This window comes from Neoarius graeffei, chromosome 23, assembly GCF_027579695.1.
Source record: "Neoarius graeffei isolate fNeoGra1 chromosome 23, fNeoGra1.pri, whole genome shotgun sequence".
Taxonomy (NCBI): Eukaryota; Metazoa; Chordata; class Actinopteri; order Siluriformes; family Ariidae; genus Neoarius; species Neoarius graeffei.
This window is the reverse complement of record NC_083591.1, coordinates 30,149,365-30,166,220: the sequence shown is the minus strand read 5'-3', so window position 1 is coordinate 30,166,220 and position 16,856 is coordinate 30,149,365. Positions and strand designations below refer to the sequence as shown.

The 16,856-nt window shown below is 44.6% G+C and overlaps 1 protein-coding gene across 1 annotated transcript in view; it reads right to left on the bottom strand.

Moving 5' to 3' along the window:
* Positions 1-16,856, bottom strand: part of ncapd2 (non-SMC condensin I complex, subunit D2) — a 136,616-nt gene that overhangs the window by 44,583 nt on the left and 75,177 nt on the right. Inside the window, exons 14-17 of the mRNA XM_060906042.1 lie at positions 16,106-16,224; positions 15,790-15,999; positions 6,584-6,758; positions 1,687-1,771 (exon numbers count right to left, since the gene is read on the bottom strand). Coding sequence (XP_060762025.1) covers positions 1,687-1,771; positions 6,584-6,758; positions 15,790-15,999; positions 16,106-16,224 — 589 coding nt within the window. The remainder of the gene's footprint in view (positions 1-1,686; positions 1,772-6,583; positions 6,759-15,789; positions 16,000-16,105; positions 16,225-16,856) is intronic.

Here is a 16,856-nt window from a genome sequence, read left to right as displayed (position 1 = left end):
TCAATCAATACAAAAGTACCTGCATCTTTCAGTTTTTTTAAAATCAAGGCTGAATACTTTCTTCTTTGCTGCTGCCCTTTATTAAATCAAATTTGAGACTTAATTTGGATTTCTTTCAGCATGGACAGCACTACAAAATGGCGTCCCCACTATATATAGTGCCCTATACAGTATAGTGAGTCGTGAGCGATTTCGGACACAGGGGATGTCAAAAGACGCGCGCGCCCTCTTTCGAATGCTGATGTAATCAAGCCGGAACATTTGTTTATTTTGAAAGCAAATCGGGAACATTTGAAAAAAGTAGGCAGTGATGGTCACTTAAACTCGTTTTTGTGCAACACTTTGTCTGGAAAACAGTTTTCAAAATGGCGGCACCGATACCTGGCTGACACTTCACGTTTTGAAGTCTCGCACAAGTCTCGTGAAGATCGCGCAGATAATGCCTCGGTCACAACCGGCCGTACATGCAAAAAACACAAGGAACGCACGGAGGGCGCGCGTGTGACGTGCTGATTTTCGAGCCGTAGACCGGCCGCAGAGGTTCTTTGTCATGTCAAACAAACTCTACGGGCGCTTACGTTTTTTTCAGGTTGCAAGACAAACTTACGGCCAACGTGCGTCTTTCTCCACAACCAAAAAAGTGCAGCGATTTGGGAAACGCCAAAAATCGCACAGCCAAAAAAATCGTACGTCCGGTTGTGACCTAGACTTAAGCGATGCCTGCCGTGGACCAAATGAACTAAATTCAACACGGCTAAAAACCGAATAGGCTGAGAACTATAATATTTCATTTCAATTAGATGCCAATACAAATCACGATATAAGGTTACTCATCTCATCTCATTATCTCTAGCCGCTTTATCCTTCTACAGGGTTGCAGGCAAGCTGGAGCCTATCCCAGCTGACTACGGGCGAAAGGCGGGGTACACCCTGGACAAGTCGCCAGGTCATCACAGGGCTGACACATAGACACAGACAACCATTCACACTCACACCTACGGTCAATTTAGAGTCACCAGTTAACCTAACCTGCATGTCTTTGGACTGTGGGGGAAACCGGAGCACCCGGAGGAAACCCACGCGGACACGGGGAGAACATGCAAACTCCACACAGAAAGGCCCTCGCCGGCCACGGGGCTCGAACCCGGACCTTCTTGCTGTGAGGCGACAGCGCTAACCACTACACCACCGTGCCGCCGATATAAGGTTACTAAAACGGAAAATGTAATTAAATAACACTAAGAAATAAAGCAAGTTTAAAAATGACTTCAGTTCCCCTTTAATACACTTTACAGGAGATTTCGATTCTAATAGAATAGACAAGGCAAAATAATTGGGGCATCTTTTTTAACGGGCCCCGACTCGTGACAAGTATGAATAGTTGGGCCTCAAAGCGGAAAAGTTTGAGAACCCCTGCCCTAAAGCATCATCAGTGCCCAGTGTCCGAGGGTTTCTGTTCTTTTCTAAATGTTGAGATACTAATCTTTGATAATCAACACATTACAGATGCAGCTGATTGATCTGATGAAAAACTTCTGCAGTACTCTGATAAAACGTCGAGTTTGTCTGAACAGGAACAGAACTGGAAACTATTCGGAAAGCCAGGATCGCATAAACCAGCCACAGATCAGGACCGTTTTTCTGAAGGTACTTCTGCTGTAGTGACCCAATAATTCAGTTACTCACTATCTCTTCCAAACACTGAATGGTTCCCAGTGAGGCATCAACCATCAACTCCGACAGACTGTCCACAAGAGTCTGGGCCTTGGTTCTGTCCAGAAACAGAGACACAGGGAAGAACAAAGGGGGAAAAAAAATAAATATTAAATTTTTCACTTATACCAGAGACATTGTGTGAATCGCACCCTGAGGGGACCTTTTTTTAAATTGTGACAGTCACGGACAGACCGCACATTTCCCTTCCCACGCGCCGACTGGCAACTCCAGGAACATTGAGCTAAACGCTAAGACGCTAAACTTTGTTGGTACTCTTTTCCCCATGAACACTTTTACCAAAGATATTTATGGAAAGAAAAATGCAACACAGACTATTTCTAATGTTTCTTTTAATGTACCAAGTTGCTGCAGAGACTTAGGGTGTATTCAGACCAGGATAGTTCGATAGTTCACTTGGTTTGGTCCGAACCAAAATGTTTTTTTTTTTTTTTTCTTCATTTTGGTGCGGTTCGCTTTCACACTGTACATTTTAGTAAGCGGACCAAAATCTGTCAACAAAGCCACGCGCCCTGAGGTCGTTCAGCTATTGGTCAGAGACGACACGCGCACAAAGCGTTAAGTTCAAAAGTAGCCACGGAGGATAGCGCTGATGAGCACACATGCTGTGACAGTTCTGGCTCTTCACGCAAGTCGCTAGTACCGCCACTTTTTGAAAGAACGTCCCTGATTTTAATGTAGGTCTGACGGAGTTTCTTCACTTTTAGCCGACATTGTTCTGGGGAGCGCGTGAACCCCTTCTCCTTCATTTTCTCACTGAATACAGCAAACACGTCAGCATTTTTGTGTGTTCTCTCCAAAAGCTCAGATATGTGGACATCTGCCCATATATCCACAAGGGTACGCGTTTCTTCCTCGGCCCACGTTTGCCCCCTACTCGTTTTTTGTACTCTGTAGTCTAGCCTACCACTGGTCTGAATGACTGAACGACTGTTGTAAGGTTCCCTTGACAACCGAAACAGTGTTTGCACTTTGCGGTGGAGTGTCAAGACTCTGTTTCCCATAATGCTCGACAAACGACGGAAGCTCCCGAGGTACAAAAAAGCAAAACTGTCAGATTAGGTCCGGTCTGCTTTCACACCTCCAAAAGATCCGCACCAGAGTTCCTTTGGTTCGGACCGAGTCCGACCTTGCAGCTCGGTCTCGGTCCGCTTGTTTGGTCCGGACCAGAGTTCGGTGGTTTGTATTCAGACCAACCCAAAAGGTCCGGACCAAGGGAAATTTGGTTCGTTTGGTCCGGACCAAACAACGTAGGTGTGAATACGCCCTTAGGTGCTGAAAAGAAAAAAGTAGCATACCGTTTCTTGCCGTGGTGATGAACCGTTTTGTCGTGTCCCGCGGGTGGCAAAAGAGTGGCGACATGAAACAGACTCATTTATTTAGTTCCGGCCGCAATTGGTCCGGTCCATCTTGCCAGAACGTCATAGGGAAGACGGAGACGGCCCTGATCAAGCCGCTTCTATATCTCTGTATTACGGTGATGTTTTGCAATGTTTAGTCTTATGGCGTATTCACACCTACGTTGTTTGGTCCGGACCAAACGAACAAAATTTCCCTTGGTCCGGACCTTTTGGGTTGGTCTGAATACAAACCACCGAACTCTGGTCCGGACCAAACAAGCGGACCGAGACCGAGCTGCAAGGTCGGACTCGGTCCGGACCAAAGGAACCCTGGTGCGGATCTTTTGGAGGTGTGAAAGCAGACCGGACCTAATCCGACAGTTTTGCTTTTTTGTACCTCGGGAGCTTCCGTCGTTTGTCGAGCATTATGGGAAACAGAGTCTTGACACTCCACCGCAAAGTGCAAACACTGTTTCGGTTGTCAAGGGTCGTTCAGTCACCAGTGGTAGGCGAGTACAAAAAATGAGTAGGGGGCAAACGTGGGCCGAGGAAGAAACGCGCACCCTTGTGGATATATGGGCAGATGTCCACATATCTGAGCTTTTGGAGAGAACACACAAAAATGCCAACGTGTTTGCTGTATTCAGTGAGAAAATGAAGGAGAAGGGGTTCACGCGCTCCCCAGAACAATGTCGGCTAAAAGTGAAGAAACTCCGTCAGACCTACATTAAAATCAGGGACGTTCTTTCAAAAAGTGGCGGTACTAGCGACGCAAAAAAGAAATTCATCTACTGTGTGAAGAGCCAGAACTGTCACAACATGATGTGCGCTCATCAGCGCTATCCTCCGTAGCCGCCTTGCCCTTTGTCGTTGTTAGAATATATGCATAAGCTGCTATGTTCTCGAGCCTGTGTACTAACCTTTTGATGAACTTGCTGACAACTATGTCTGCACAACTAACCTTTTTTTAACTGCTGTAACCTTTTGATGAACTTGCTGACAACTATGTCTGCACAACTGTTCCTGTTTTGTTGGAGGAAGTGCTAGCCCAATCCAGCTGACAGTGTCATAAGTAACCTATTGCACAATATATAGAATGCTCAGACCTTTCCATATAAAGGTCGCTATGTGATATTTGCGACATCTGTATCCTGTCGCCTATAAAAATGTAACCTCTGTTCTTCCCCTTTGAGCATTGGTTAAGAATAAACCAGATTTGATTTCATTCGTGTGGTTTATTTCTCGATGCTCCGGAGCGCTCCTATGACAGACACAAGAAGAAGTCCCGTTTCTTACAGTCGTCGTCGTTGATAAATTACTTGTACAACAGCATAGTAATCGCACAATTGTGAAAACAGTAAAAACTGGAAAAAACATAGCTTTGATGACATTAAAAAGAATAACGGCACGGAAAGCCTCCATGACTACTTTTGAACTTAACGCTTTGTGCGCGTGTCGTCTCTGACCAATAGCTGAACGACCTCAGGGCGCGTGGCTTTGTTGACAGATTTTGGTCCGCTTACTAAAATGTAGTGTGAAAGCGAACCGCACCAAAATGAAAAAATAAAAAAAACATTTGGTTCGGACCAAACCAAGTGAACTATCGAACTATCCTGGTCTGAATACACCCTTAAATGTTTATGTTGTCAACTTCTTGTTTAAATGTTGTAGAATGTCCTTATGATGCATCAGAGTCTGTAATGTTATTGTGTTTAGGGATTATGTGTTCCCCTTTCATGTTGGAATGGTGCTGTCACCTTCTTTATGCATGTTAGTCTAGTCTTGTGTTGGGAGTCTAGCGTTTGACCTCATGTGGTGAGTTTGTCTCGACAGTCAGTGCGTTTACATGCACATAGAGAAAATCGAATTTCTGCCGTTGCTCGACTGAAATCAAAAGTTCTAAATGGCATGGAAACACCTTAGCTCCGCTGAAATTGAACCGAACTTGATTTCTCGTAATCGAGCTACACGACCTAGATTATGTGATTTTTGCCGAGCTACTTAGTGCATGTAAACCCTATCGAGCTACTTACTTCAGCACTGCCCCTTCCGGAAGTGACGAGTGACGAGACCACAAGCGGGAAACACGACAGCCTCGGTCGGCATGACACTTCACCTTAGCCACCACTTTATTCGGAACACTTTTCTGGGCATGTACGCACCCATTTCCAATTAGTTGGTAAGTTATTAGCATGTTAGCAGGCTAACAGTTAATATGTTCACCATTACAGATCAACTTCAACTTATGGCCCTTTTCCACTACCCTTTTTCAGCTAGCTTCAGCTCACTTCAGGCCGACACGGCTCAGCTCGCTTCAGCCCTACTCAGCACCCAAAACTCGCACGGTTTTGGAGTGGGGCTGAAGCGAGCCAAACCGAGCCGAGTGGGGCTAGGGGCGTGAGGAGACACTCCCCTGTGCACTGATTGGTGAGGAGGAGTGTCCTCACACGCCCCGCGAGCACGCTGGGATCTGTAAACACCGTAAACCCAGAAGAAGAAGAATTACGAATTACGAGAATTTCTGAAGCCTTATGCGCCTCGCCTCATCTGTACGCTCTTGCCAGTATCTGTTGGCGTTGTCGGTGACAACAAGCCACAGCACCAAGACCAGCAACACTAACGACTCCATGTCCTCCATGTTTATTGTTTACTATCCGGGTCGTGAGACTACCACTTAAAAGGTCACTGATGTCACTGTTTGCGCCGCCTAACGACATCAGGTGACGTCCACCCACTTTCGCTAACTCCACCCAATGTGTCCACCCACTTCCAGCCAGCACGGTTCAGCGCGGTTGGAGTCGAAATGCAACTCCAACAGCCCCGCTCAGCCCAACTCAGCTCGGCACGGCTCAGCCGCGTTGGTAGTGGAAAAGCGGCATTAGTGGCCATTTCATTAGGAACGCTTCTGTTCGTACATACAAACTACAAACACTCTTCTTGTGAACACGAAACTGATAACTGTGTTTATACTCTTGAATAGCTCTTCTTCATGACGACAACCGGAAGTGTACCAACACGATGGGGCGTGTAGCGCCACCTGTGGCTCGGGTGCGCAATGTACCTCACACAATAGCTCGATTTCCTTGTGTGCATGTAGGATTGGATTTCTCTGGCACCCCTGCTGGGACCCTTAGCTCGATTACTGACAGCAGCTCGATTTGGATGTGCATGTAAACGCACTGTCTTTGCTGCCTGTTCTTTGCTCTTAAAAAGACATAGCAAATATTTTCTGGGACATTCTAGTTGACAACTTTTGTATTTTATTTTTGAAAATCTATTTTTGTACAAATCTATTTTTTTTTAAATATCAAAAATACCAAAAAAAAAAAAACCCAGCATGCTTTGAACATTGTTTGGCTAAAAAATTGCCACCAAGCTTTAAAAATAAAAACTCTTGCTTGGATTTTTTGTCCTCTCCCTCTGTTTTTGGCCTGATCCATTTGCCCCTAGTGGTGCCCGCACATCCATCCCGTTACATAAATAAATAAATAATCGTGCAAATCACACACCTGGTGCTGTCTCCCTGAGGGTTGAGGTAGAGGCGTCTGTACGCCTGGACGACAGCATCTTTCACTGCCGCATCAGATGACCAGACCAGTGGCAGCATCTTCCTCACGCCACACACCGAGTCTGCCACGCTGAACTCGCATGCAGTCACACAGAACTGTACTGCCTCCTGAACCACTGAGGGGGTGAGAAAAGAGAACTATTTTACAGCTAAAACAGCGACAAGGGTACTACTAACCAAAAAAACCATCATGCCCAGTGTTGAATCCAAAATAGACGTAACGGAAAACTCGATGGATTACGTCTTACAAAGTGACGATACTCGTCGCATTCTAAGAAGTGTTCTGTGGTATAGTTACTGATACAGATCTACAATATGCACGCAGTAATGCTCCATTAAACAAAGTACTTTTGATTTGTTAGACACACAAATAACTGCAGTGTTCTCCACGGGCGCTTTTTAAGTGGCGCACCGCCACTGTAGGAGCCATAAATACTCTTATTTTTTGCATTTTATTATGGTGTTAATTTTATGGGTATTGGTTTATTCATTTTATTGGTTACTTTTGGACATGGGTGTGGCACTGGGCGTGTGTGGTGCGCAATTGGGAGCCTTAATTAGCTTTACCCGACACCTGCGCTTCAGTTCAGTTTGGCGTGGGGTGAGCACGGGGAGGGCTCTCTTTTGTGTACCGCACATAGCACACCGCATGGACTCGCCTAAAACTTCTGTTCGTTTGGATGTCTCTGCTCTGCCTTGCGCTTGGAAAGGACTACTGGAGTCTAAATGCAATGGAGAGCAATAAACTACAGAAACGGGAGTAATTGTGTGGACACTGGATCATTGAGTGCACGCAAGACAATTGTTTCCCCCGCTTAGCCCACCGCGGCTTCTGAACATTTGGTTAGTTGGATCTGGTAGCCGCTAGCCTGGGAAATCCCATGCTGCTTTGCACAATCGTTCCGATCTGAAAAGACAGCATGGAAACTATGGTCTAAAGGCTCGCCTGAGTTAGGGAGCCAATCAGAGAGTGGGGAGGGGTGGAAAGACGGTGACGCGTACTACTCGGCAAACGGAAGCTTGTAGTTTATTTGGGACTGTTTACGGATCACATTTAACATGGCGGCGAGCGATACAAACCAAACTTTCGATCAAGCTTTGTCTTGCACAAACGGCAGTAATCGTTCGGTGCCATTGTTTTCCTATTTTTGTTTTGCCTTCTCTTTCTCTTTCCTTCTCTTCTTCGCCTCTCTAACTACGTCACCGGGTACAACTGCCATGATTGGCCATGGGCTACGTATACGCCAAATGATAGACATTCGCAACGTCCAATAAACGGCCGTTGACAATCGTAAACCACACCTCCCCTACGAGAAATTCAATAGGCGGATTCCAGACCATATTTCACTTGTGATATGGTCTGGTGTTAACCAGACTAGGTAGCCGCAATAGCCACATTCTAATTCTGGCCCGCCACCCTTCCCTTGGCCCAAAAAAAAGTAACTTCATCAGTATCCACCAAATAAATTGTAAAATATTCACTTTATTATAATTTTGAAACTAACATGCAGAAGACCATTAAACGAGTGCATCCGGGGCTCCCTGAAGTGGCCACGCGATTGCAATAGAAAACCATCCAGCCGGCTGTAGACAGATCGTGACCCAGAGCTCTGCAGATTGCGGTCCAGCCCTGCGTTACACTACACCGCACCACATTATTCTCGGCCCTATTCTGTTTTCTTTGTACGTTACCTCTGGGATCAATTATAAAAAACACAAGCTGTCTTTTCATTTTTATGCTGATGATTTGCGGATATATTTGCCCATGAGACCCAATGAAAATACAGCACTAACCAAGTTACTGGATTGTATTACTGATGTAAAGCAGTGGCTGGCACGGAACTTTTTGCATTTGAACGACAGCAAAACAGAATGCATCTTATTTGGCACATCACCCACGTCAAATGTTTTTACAACAAATTTTGGGACTCTGGCCCCCTTTTTTAAACCATTTGTACAAAACCTTGGGGTAACGTTTGACAGCGGGCTTAAATTTGATAAACAGATTAGTTCTGTTGTTAGAACAAGCTTTTTTCAACTTCGTCTCTTGGCCAAAGCGAAGCCGTTTCTCAGTCGGCAGGATCTCGAGAAAGCAATTCATGCATTTATCAGTTCGAGACTGGACTATTGTAATGCCCTGTATGTTGGCCTCAGCCAGTCTTCAATTTTACAACCCCGATTCCAAAAAAGTTGGAACAAAGTACAAATTGTAAATAAAAACGGAATGCAATAATTTACAAATCTCAAAAACTGATATTGTATTCACAATAGAACATAGACAACATGTCAAATGTCGAAAGTGAGACATTTTGAAATTTCATGCCAAATATTGGCTCATTTGAAATTTCATGACAGCAACACATCTCAAAAAAGTTGGGACAGGGGCAATAAGAGGCTGGAAAAGTTAAAGGTACAAAAAAGGAACAGCTGGAGGACCAAATTGCAACTCATTAGGTCAATTGGCAATAGGTCATTAACATGACTGGCTATAAAAAGAGCATCTTGGAGTGGCAGCGGCTCTCAGAAGTAAAGATGGGAAGAGGATCACCAATCCCCCTAATTCTGCGCCGACAAATAGTGGAGCAATATCAGAAAGGAGTTCGACAGTGTAAAATTGCAAAGAGTTTGAACATATCATCATCTACAGTGCATAATATCATCAAAAGATTCAGAGAATCTGGAAGAATCTCTGTGCGTAAGGGTCAAGGCCGGAAAACCATACTGGGTGCCCGTGATCTTCGGGCCCTTAGACGGCACTGCATCACATACAGGCATGCTTCTGTATTGGAAATCACAAAATGGGCTCAGGAATATTTCCAGAGAACATTATCTGTGAACACAATTCACCGTGCCAGCCGCCGTTGCCAGCTAAAACTCTATAGTTCAAAGAAGAAGCCATATCTAAACATGATCCAGAAGCGCAGACGTCTTCTCTGGGCCAAGGCTCATTTAAAATGGACTGTGGCAAAGTGGAAAACTGTTCTGTGGTCAGACGAATCAAAATGTGAAGTTCTTTATGGAAATCAGGGACGCCGTGTCATTCGGACTAAAGAGGAGAAGGACGACCCGAGTTGTTCTCAGCGCTCAGTTCAGAAGCCTGCATCTCTGATGGTATGGGGTTGCATTAGTGCGTGTGGCATGGGCAGCTTACACATCTGGAAAGACACCATCAATGCTGAAAAGTATATCCAGGTTCTAGAGCAACATATGCTCCCATCCAGACGACGTCTCTTTCAGGGAAGACCTTGCATTTTCCAACATGACAATGCCAAACCACATACTGCATCAATTACAGCATCATGGCTGCGTAGAAGAAGGGTCCGGGTACTGAACTGGCCAGCCTGCAGTCCAGATCTTTCACCCATAGAAAACATTTGGCGCATCATAAAACGGAAGATACGACAAAAAAGACCTAAGACAGTTGAGCAACTAGAATCCTACATTAGACAAGAATGGGTTAACATTCCTATCCCTAAACTTGAGCAACTTGTCTCCTCAGTCCCCAGACGTTTATAGACTGTTGTAAAGAGAAAAGGGGATGTCTCACAGTGGTAAACATGGCCTTGTCCCAACTTTTTTGAGATGTGTTGTTGTCATGAAATTTAAAAATCACCTAATTTTTCTCTTTAAATGATACATTTTCTCAGTTTAAACATTTGATATGTCATCTATGTTCTATTCTGAATAAAATATGGAATTTTGAAACTTCCACATCATTGCATTCTGTTTTTATTTACAATTTGTACTTTGTCCCAACTTTTTTGGAATCGGGGGGGTTGTACGTCTTCAACTTGTACAGAACGCTGCGGCCCGATTTTTAACAAGCACGTCTAGACGTGAACACATTACTCCTGTGTTGTCGTCACTCCATTGGCTTCCAGTCTGTTTTAGAATTGATTTTAAACTTCTGTTTGTTTTTTAATGCCATCAATGGCCTGGCTCCCTCTTACTTGTCTGAGGTTTTAACTATTCGTGATCATGGTAGGGCCCTGCGTTCTTCGGGTCAGCTTCTGTTAGAAGTTCCAAGGTCGAGATATAAACAGTGGGGTGATCGTTCTTTTGCTGTCACTGCTCCCAGACTGTGGAACAATCCGCCCCCCCGACATTCACACCACTATTGATCCCGGCCTTTTTAAATCAAAGTCGAAGACCTACTTTTTTAGATTGGCGTACAATCCTGACTAGGGGAGTCTTGTTTTTGAGGGGTGCTTCATTTCGTCTTTTATTTCATGTACTTCTGAAAGGCTTTTGGTAACCTGCAGCACGGTGGCACCTTCCGCAGTCAGAACCTGTGTTTTTATGTGTTTTGGTGTTCTGTTTTATGGCTTTGATGTAAAGCACTTTGGGTACCTTTTGGTTATTGTAAAGGGCTATATAAATAAAATTTGATTGATTGATTACACTATACTAACACACAGCAACGCTGGAAGCTACAAGCTGCAGCTAAATAACTTTTCCGTGTGCACACGCTTGTCGCGTTATTGTGCAACGGTTACGCTTATTTATCGTCTTTTTTGACCATGCACAGTTACAGTAATCATATAAACAGTGTGCGCACACATTAAAGTTCAGGTCTTTTATTTTATGTATGTATCTGAGATTGTGTAGGCGAGAGCTGCATTAGAGCCCTGCACTCCTGCGGGAGACCCGCGGGACCCGACGCAAAGCAGTGCGGCGCGGGACAAATTTTGAAAGCTCATTGCGGGCGCGGGCGGGAGTGCACAATGCAGGCGCGGGTGGGAAAGGTGATAAGCTGCAGTCCCGCTAACTAAAAACGTGTTTAAAATAAAATTTATAAATTATTAATGTCCATCATATATAATTTGTGCTGGATATTTTATTTGGCATTAATAACATTTTAAGATGCCTAAATTTGCGGATGTGGTTGTGGCAGCGGGGGCGTGGCCAAGCAGCAGTCTGTGAATGGAGGGTGGGGTCGGGGAAGGCAAGTGGCTAGGTCAGAGGTCAGCAACCCAAAATGTTCAAAGAGCCATATTGGCCCAAGAAAACAAAAACCATACCTGTCTGGAGCCGCAAAAAATTACAAGCCTTAAGCCTAATATGAAGGCAACATAGGCTGTCAGTATATTAGCTATATAAGCCTACTATTAAAATGACTAAGTAGGCTACAAATACAAAATGAGCATTCATGATTAAATGTTTATTTTCCCTGCAGCGCATCCTGGAGAGAATGACGCACCACGTGACTACGCTGCTGTAGCCTACGATATTTGGTGCTTCAAGTTTAACTTCCATTCCAATATTAATGTTTTATGTTTTGTTGCATTGATTAAATTATAGAAATACAAGAAATAGAAATACAGATTTTTGGTGTCATTTTTTTTTATTTTGAGGATTCGAGAAAAAAAAAAAAAAAAGCCACAATGGGATGTGCATAATAGGCCTCCTGTAATTTCAGACCTTAGTATGGAAATGAAATGCAGTCCTCTTCAAACCTCAATACAACTCCTCTCTTTCCCCCTTATCTGGGCAACAGAGTGCAATAACACGCAGCCTGCTGTTAAAACCAGGGCTTTGAACCGGAATTTTTTTCCTATTGGTTCGTTCCGAACAGAAACGGAATTTTAACGTTTCCGGTTTTGGGTTCCACCATTAAATAGACGTTCCCGAACCGGTTAGAACAAAAAAATTTCGTTCCCGGAACGGTTAATTACGTTCCCTGTCAGCTGTTTAACAAATGGCTATAAAATTATGTCTCCGTCTCATCCAGCTTAAGCCAAATGTAGGCTAATTCTATTACAACCTTCATTAAATAAGACAAGAAATAATTCAAAACAATTATTATTTCAAATGTTGGCGATTTGGATTCTCAGTATGTCTTCCCATCTACACAAACAGAAAAAGTGCCAAAAATGAAAGATAATTCGTTTAGTGTGTTACCAAAGGCTAGTCAGGCCCTATAGAGGGCTACCGCATGACGTCACCGCGCCGCGAGATTTTGTTAGGCGCCATATTGGAAGACCAAGCACACATCTATGCAAGTACATACATACATAAAACAAACTACACCTGAAATGTAGCCAGGGCCGGTTCTGCCCTAATCTGGACCCGGGTGCAACATCGCGCACCCCCCCCAAAAAAAACACCAGTCTAAATCAGGACAACCATCACATAACTATAACTATAAACATTTTATATCAACTATTTTAACTAAATGGGCTATAATAAATAAGCCTGCAGGCAGCCACGGCTGGCTGCCTCAGAAAACTAACCATTCAATGACAACTGAAGGCCTGCAGCCACGGCGGGCTGCCTCAGAAAAGTAACCATTTGTCCTACCTTAAAACTCGTTTTGCATTTTCTGCCTCCTTTTTTGTATTTTCGACCCTCCGTTTATTTTCTTTCCTTTTCTGAAAACCCGATTTGTGTCCAGACATTTTGTTCTGCTACCAACGAACTAACTCGTCAGGTCTCGTCTCTCGAGCCCGCGATGATTCCCGTGGGAAGGGCAACAACTGATACATTTTTACAAACAGCCAATAGGGAGGTTGCATCGTTCAGGCTCTTCTTTGCTCAGACACTCAGTAATTCACCTAGTATTCACTAGTAGTCCACCTTCCCGCTCTCTCCATTCAATCAGCGAACGTCACACAGGAAGTGAACCCCAGCAGGTCATAGAAACTTCCGCAGGAGAAGAATGACTATTTGTAGGCTACAGAAACTTTGAGGAACGAAATAAAAACCGGTATTAACCGGTTACCATTATTTTTAATAAGCGTTTCTGTTCCGGAACATAAAAAATAAAGTTTCTGGTTTCGTTTTCGTTCCTTGAACCGGTTCAAAGCCCTGGTTAAAACGCAGCCTGCAATTATAAAAATAAAACAGCAGCCTTTTGAAAAGGTAAGTAGACTATATAAAATGAAAATAAGCCAGTTTAATTTCAATTTCTGTGCATTATCCTATTTTCTTTAGTTTTCCGCAAATGCCAAGTTAAGTAGCTTAAGTCAGTGCAAATGAGTAAATAAAACAATCCTTTTTAATTCTCCCCCTTACGCGGCATCAGACACAAATACATAGGCTACAATCGCAAACGAGTAATAAAACAGCCTGCAATTAAAAGGCAGCATGCTTAAAAAATACAACACAGTAGAACAGCAAAATTAATAAAATTAAAATAAGACAGTTAAAGTTCGATTTCTGTGCATTATCCTCTTCTCTTTCGTTTACTGCAAATGCCAAGTAGCCTAAGTCGGTGCAAGGAATTTAGCATGTTTTAGCTGGAAAAGTTGCTCCAAATTGCTGCTCTTGTTATTTGACAACTTCTCATTGCAAATCAAACATGCAGGCAATCCTTCAGCATTGGCAATGAAAGCAAACGTTTCTGTCCATTCTTCCTTAAATCCTCTGTTCTCATCAGCAATCTTTCTCTTTTTGCCTTTTGGATCCATTGCCCATCACACACAACCGTTTGTTTACAACAGCCACTCGCCTGTCACCGTGTTGCACTGTGTGTCGCAGGGCTATGACGCAATTCTGCTATTTGGCCCAATTCTGAAATTCGGTATTTTAAATATACTACATACATTTTTACAGCATAAGAATGTTTGCATCAGGTTTTCCCCCTAAGAAACCATATTAAAAAAAAAAAAAAAAACCAATAATTCTTTTTCCATTTTCACACATTTTTGAAAAAGCTCCAAGGAGCCACTGGGGGGGGGTGCTAAAGAGCCGCGGGTTGCCGACCCCCGGGCTAGGTCATTACACCTGATGTCAATTTGTGTGTTTGTTGCAGGGATGGAGTATAAAGGGAGGGGGAGAGGAGAGAAGAGGGATTCGCTCCCCAACCACAACACGTGTGTGTGTGTGTGTGTGTGTGTGTGTGTGTGAGAGAGAGAGAGAGAGAGTGAGTGAGTGAGTGAGAGCAAGCTGAAAAGCTCAATAAAGTGAGTGGTGTGCGTCCCGGGTTTCAGCACCACTGTAGTAATCCCCGATGTGGGTGGAGCACAGAAGCACGGCAGGCGAGAGTTCGTGTTCACACCCACTCACTTTATTGAGCTTTTCAGCTTTCTTTCACTCGTTCACTCACACACACACACACACACGTGTTGTGGTCGGGGAGCGAATCCCTCTTCTCTCCTCTCCCCCTCCCTTTATACTCCATCCCTGCAACAAACACACACACACAAATTGACATCAGGTGTAATGACCTAGCCACTTACCTTCCCCGACCCCGCCCTCCATTCACAGACTGCTGCTTGGCCACGCCCCCGCTGCCACAGTGGTCTAATCTCGCGTACGTTTCCGATTCCTTTCTGCTCTTCCGTGTTTGAGCTCTCCGATCATGGCAGAAGAGCAGAGCTCCTCTAGTGAAGCTCACGATGGGTATCTCTGTAAAGCCTCAGCTGCGCATGCCGCCTGGCAACGCGCACCCTCGCTACGTGCGCTAGGTGAAGGATCGGTCAGTGGAGATCTCAGCTAAGCTCAGCATGTTTAATTCCCCAAGCCAATGACAAGAACTTTCGTGAGAAATAATGCGAACGTCTGCATCATGCGGGATTTGCGGGCGGGAGCGGGACAAAATATGGCAGGCGCGGGCGGGAGCGGGACTGAAAATCATAATTCTTTGCGGGAGCGGGACTGAAAATTCTGTCCCGCGCAGACCTCTAAGCTGCATTTTCCTGTTGCTTCACTGTGGTTGTTTACTGCAGGACTTCCGGGTTCCTGGGTCAAAGGACCCGAACTACGGAGGCCAGGGTGGCTTTGCTGTGCCAGTTTCGGGCTCGCGCACCAGCTCGTGCATGGATTGGAGTGGTTTCACCCAATTAAGATTAATTATGTGTATTGAAATTGGGTATTTTGTTTATGCATGGAAGTTCATTTATTTTTCACACACAGAAAAAAAAACCGATATAATTAATTCAGGGATGCGGAACAGTCTCAACTGAAATGTCAAATGAGTCTCTCATTGACAAGAAAGATGTGTGTTAATTTTTTTGTAAAAATGATTTTAACAAATGAGTTAGCATTTCCCATCCATTTATTGGCCAGTTTCACTGTCAAAAAAGCCCAAAGTCCCCCTGGCCCCCCTCCTGGACCCCGTCGGGGGCCTAGGCGGCCCCCAAACCCTTTTATTTTTGAAAAGTGGAGAACCCTGTACTAGTTTTCCAATAAGAACAAAAACATTACCTGTAGTGGTTTTCCAGTACAGCATGTTGTTAATTATTGCTATGGCTCGCTCAACTTGAAGGGCAAAGCTCTCAGTGTCTTTCAGGTACTGAACCAACATCTCCTGCTTCTTCAGCTCACTCTCCTTCTCATCACCCTCTCCTTTTCCTTTCTGTGGTGTGGGGGGCTGATCCCTCGCTCCCATATCCGAAGCCTGTTCCTCCTCAGGGCCTGGACGCAAGGAGAAATTCAGAGCTCGCAGCAGAGTTCTGCTGTATTTGTGCAAAACGTACATCAGAATTTGAAGAAGATCCAAGGCAGGCAGCAACACGCTTACCTTTAAAGAGTGACGCTAATGTGCTCATCACGGTGTCTGCATTCATATTGGACAAAGCAGAGAAGAATGGAGACTCTGGGTAAAGAGTGTGAGCTTGGACACACAGCCGCACCGCTTGCCTATTTGCGCGTAGAAACATGAGAGAAAATCCCAAATTTCAGACACAAGGCCACTGAGATTTGTTTTATGAAATAAATGCGAGAAGAAAGAGGGGGGGAAAAGGCAAAAAAAAAAAAACACACCATCAGGATCTTCAGTCGAAAATAAATCTTAAACACACCCTTAAAAACCCTCCAGGAAAAATATTAATTTGGTAAAGTGATAACAGTTTTAAAACTTGCCGTTGTACATTTAAATTAATACACTGTCCAAGTTTTGCGCTGTCCATCCATCCATTATCTCTAGCCGCTTATCCTTCTACAGGGTCGCAAGCAAGCTGGAGCCTATCCCAGCTGACTACGGGTGAAAGGCAGGGTACACCCTGGACAAGTCGCCAGGTCATCACAGGGCTGACACATAGACACAGACAACCATTCACACTCACATTCACACCTACGGTCAATTTAGAGTCACCAGTTAACCTAACCTGCATGTCTTTGGACTGTGGGGGAAACCGGAGCACCCGGAGGAAACCCACGCGGACACGGGGAGAACATGCAAACTCCGCACAGAAAGGCCCTCACCGGCCACAGGGCTCAAACTCGGACCTTCTTGCTGTGAGGCGACAGTGCCGCCCCCAAGTCTTGCACTG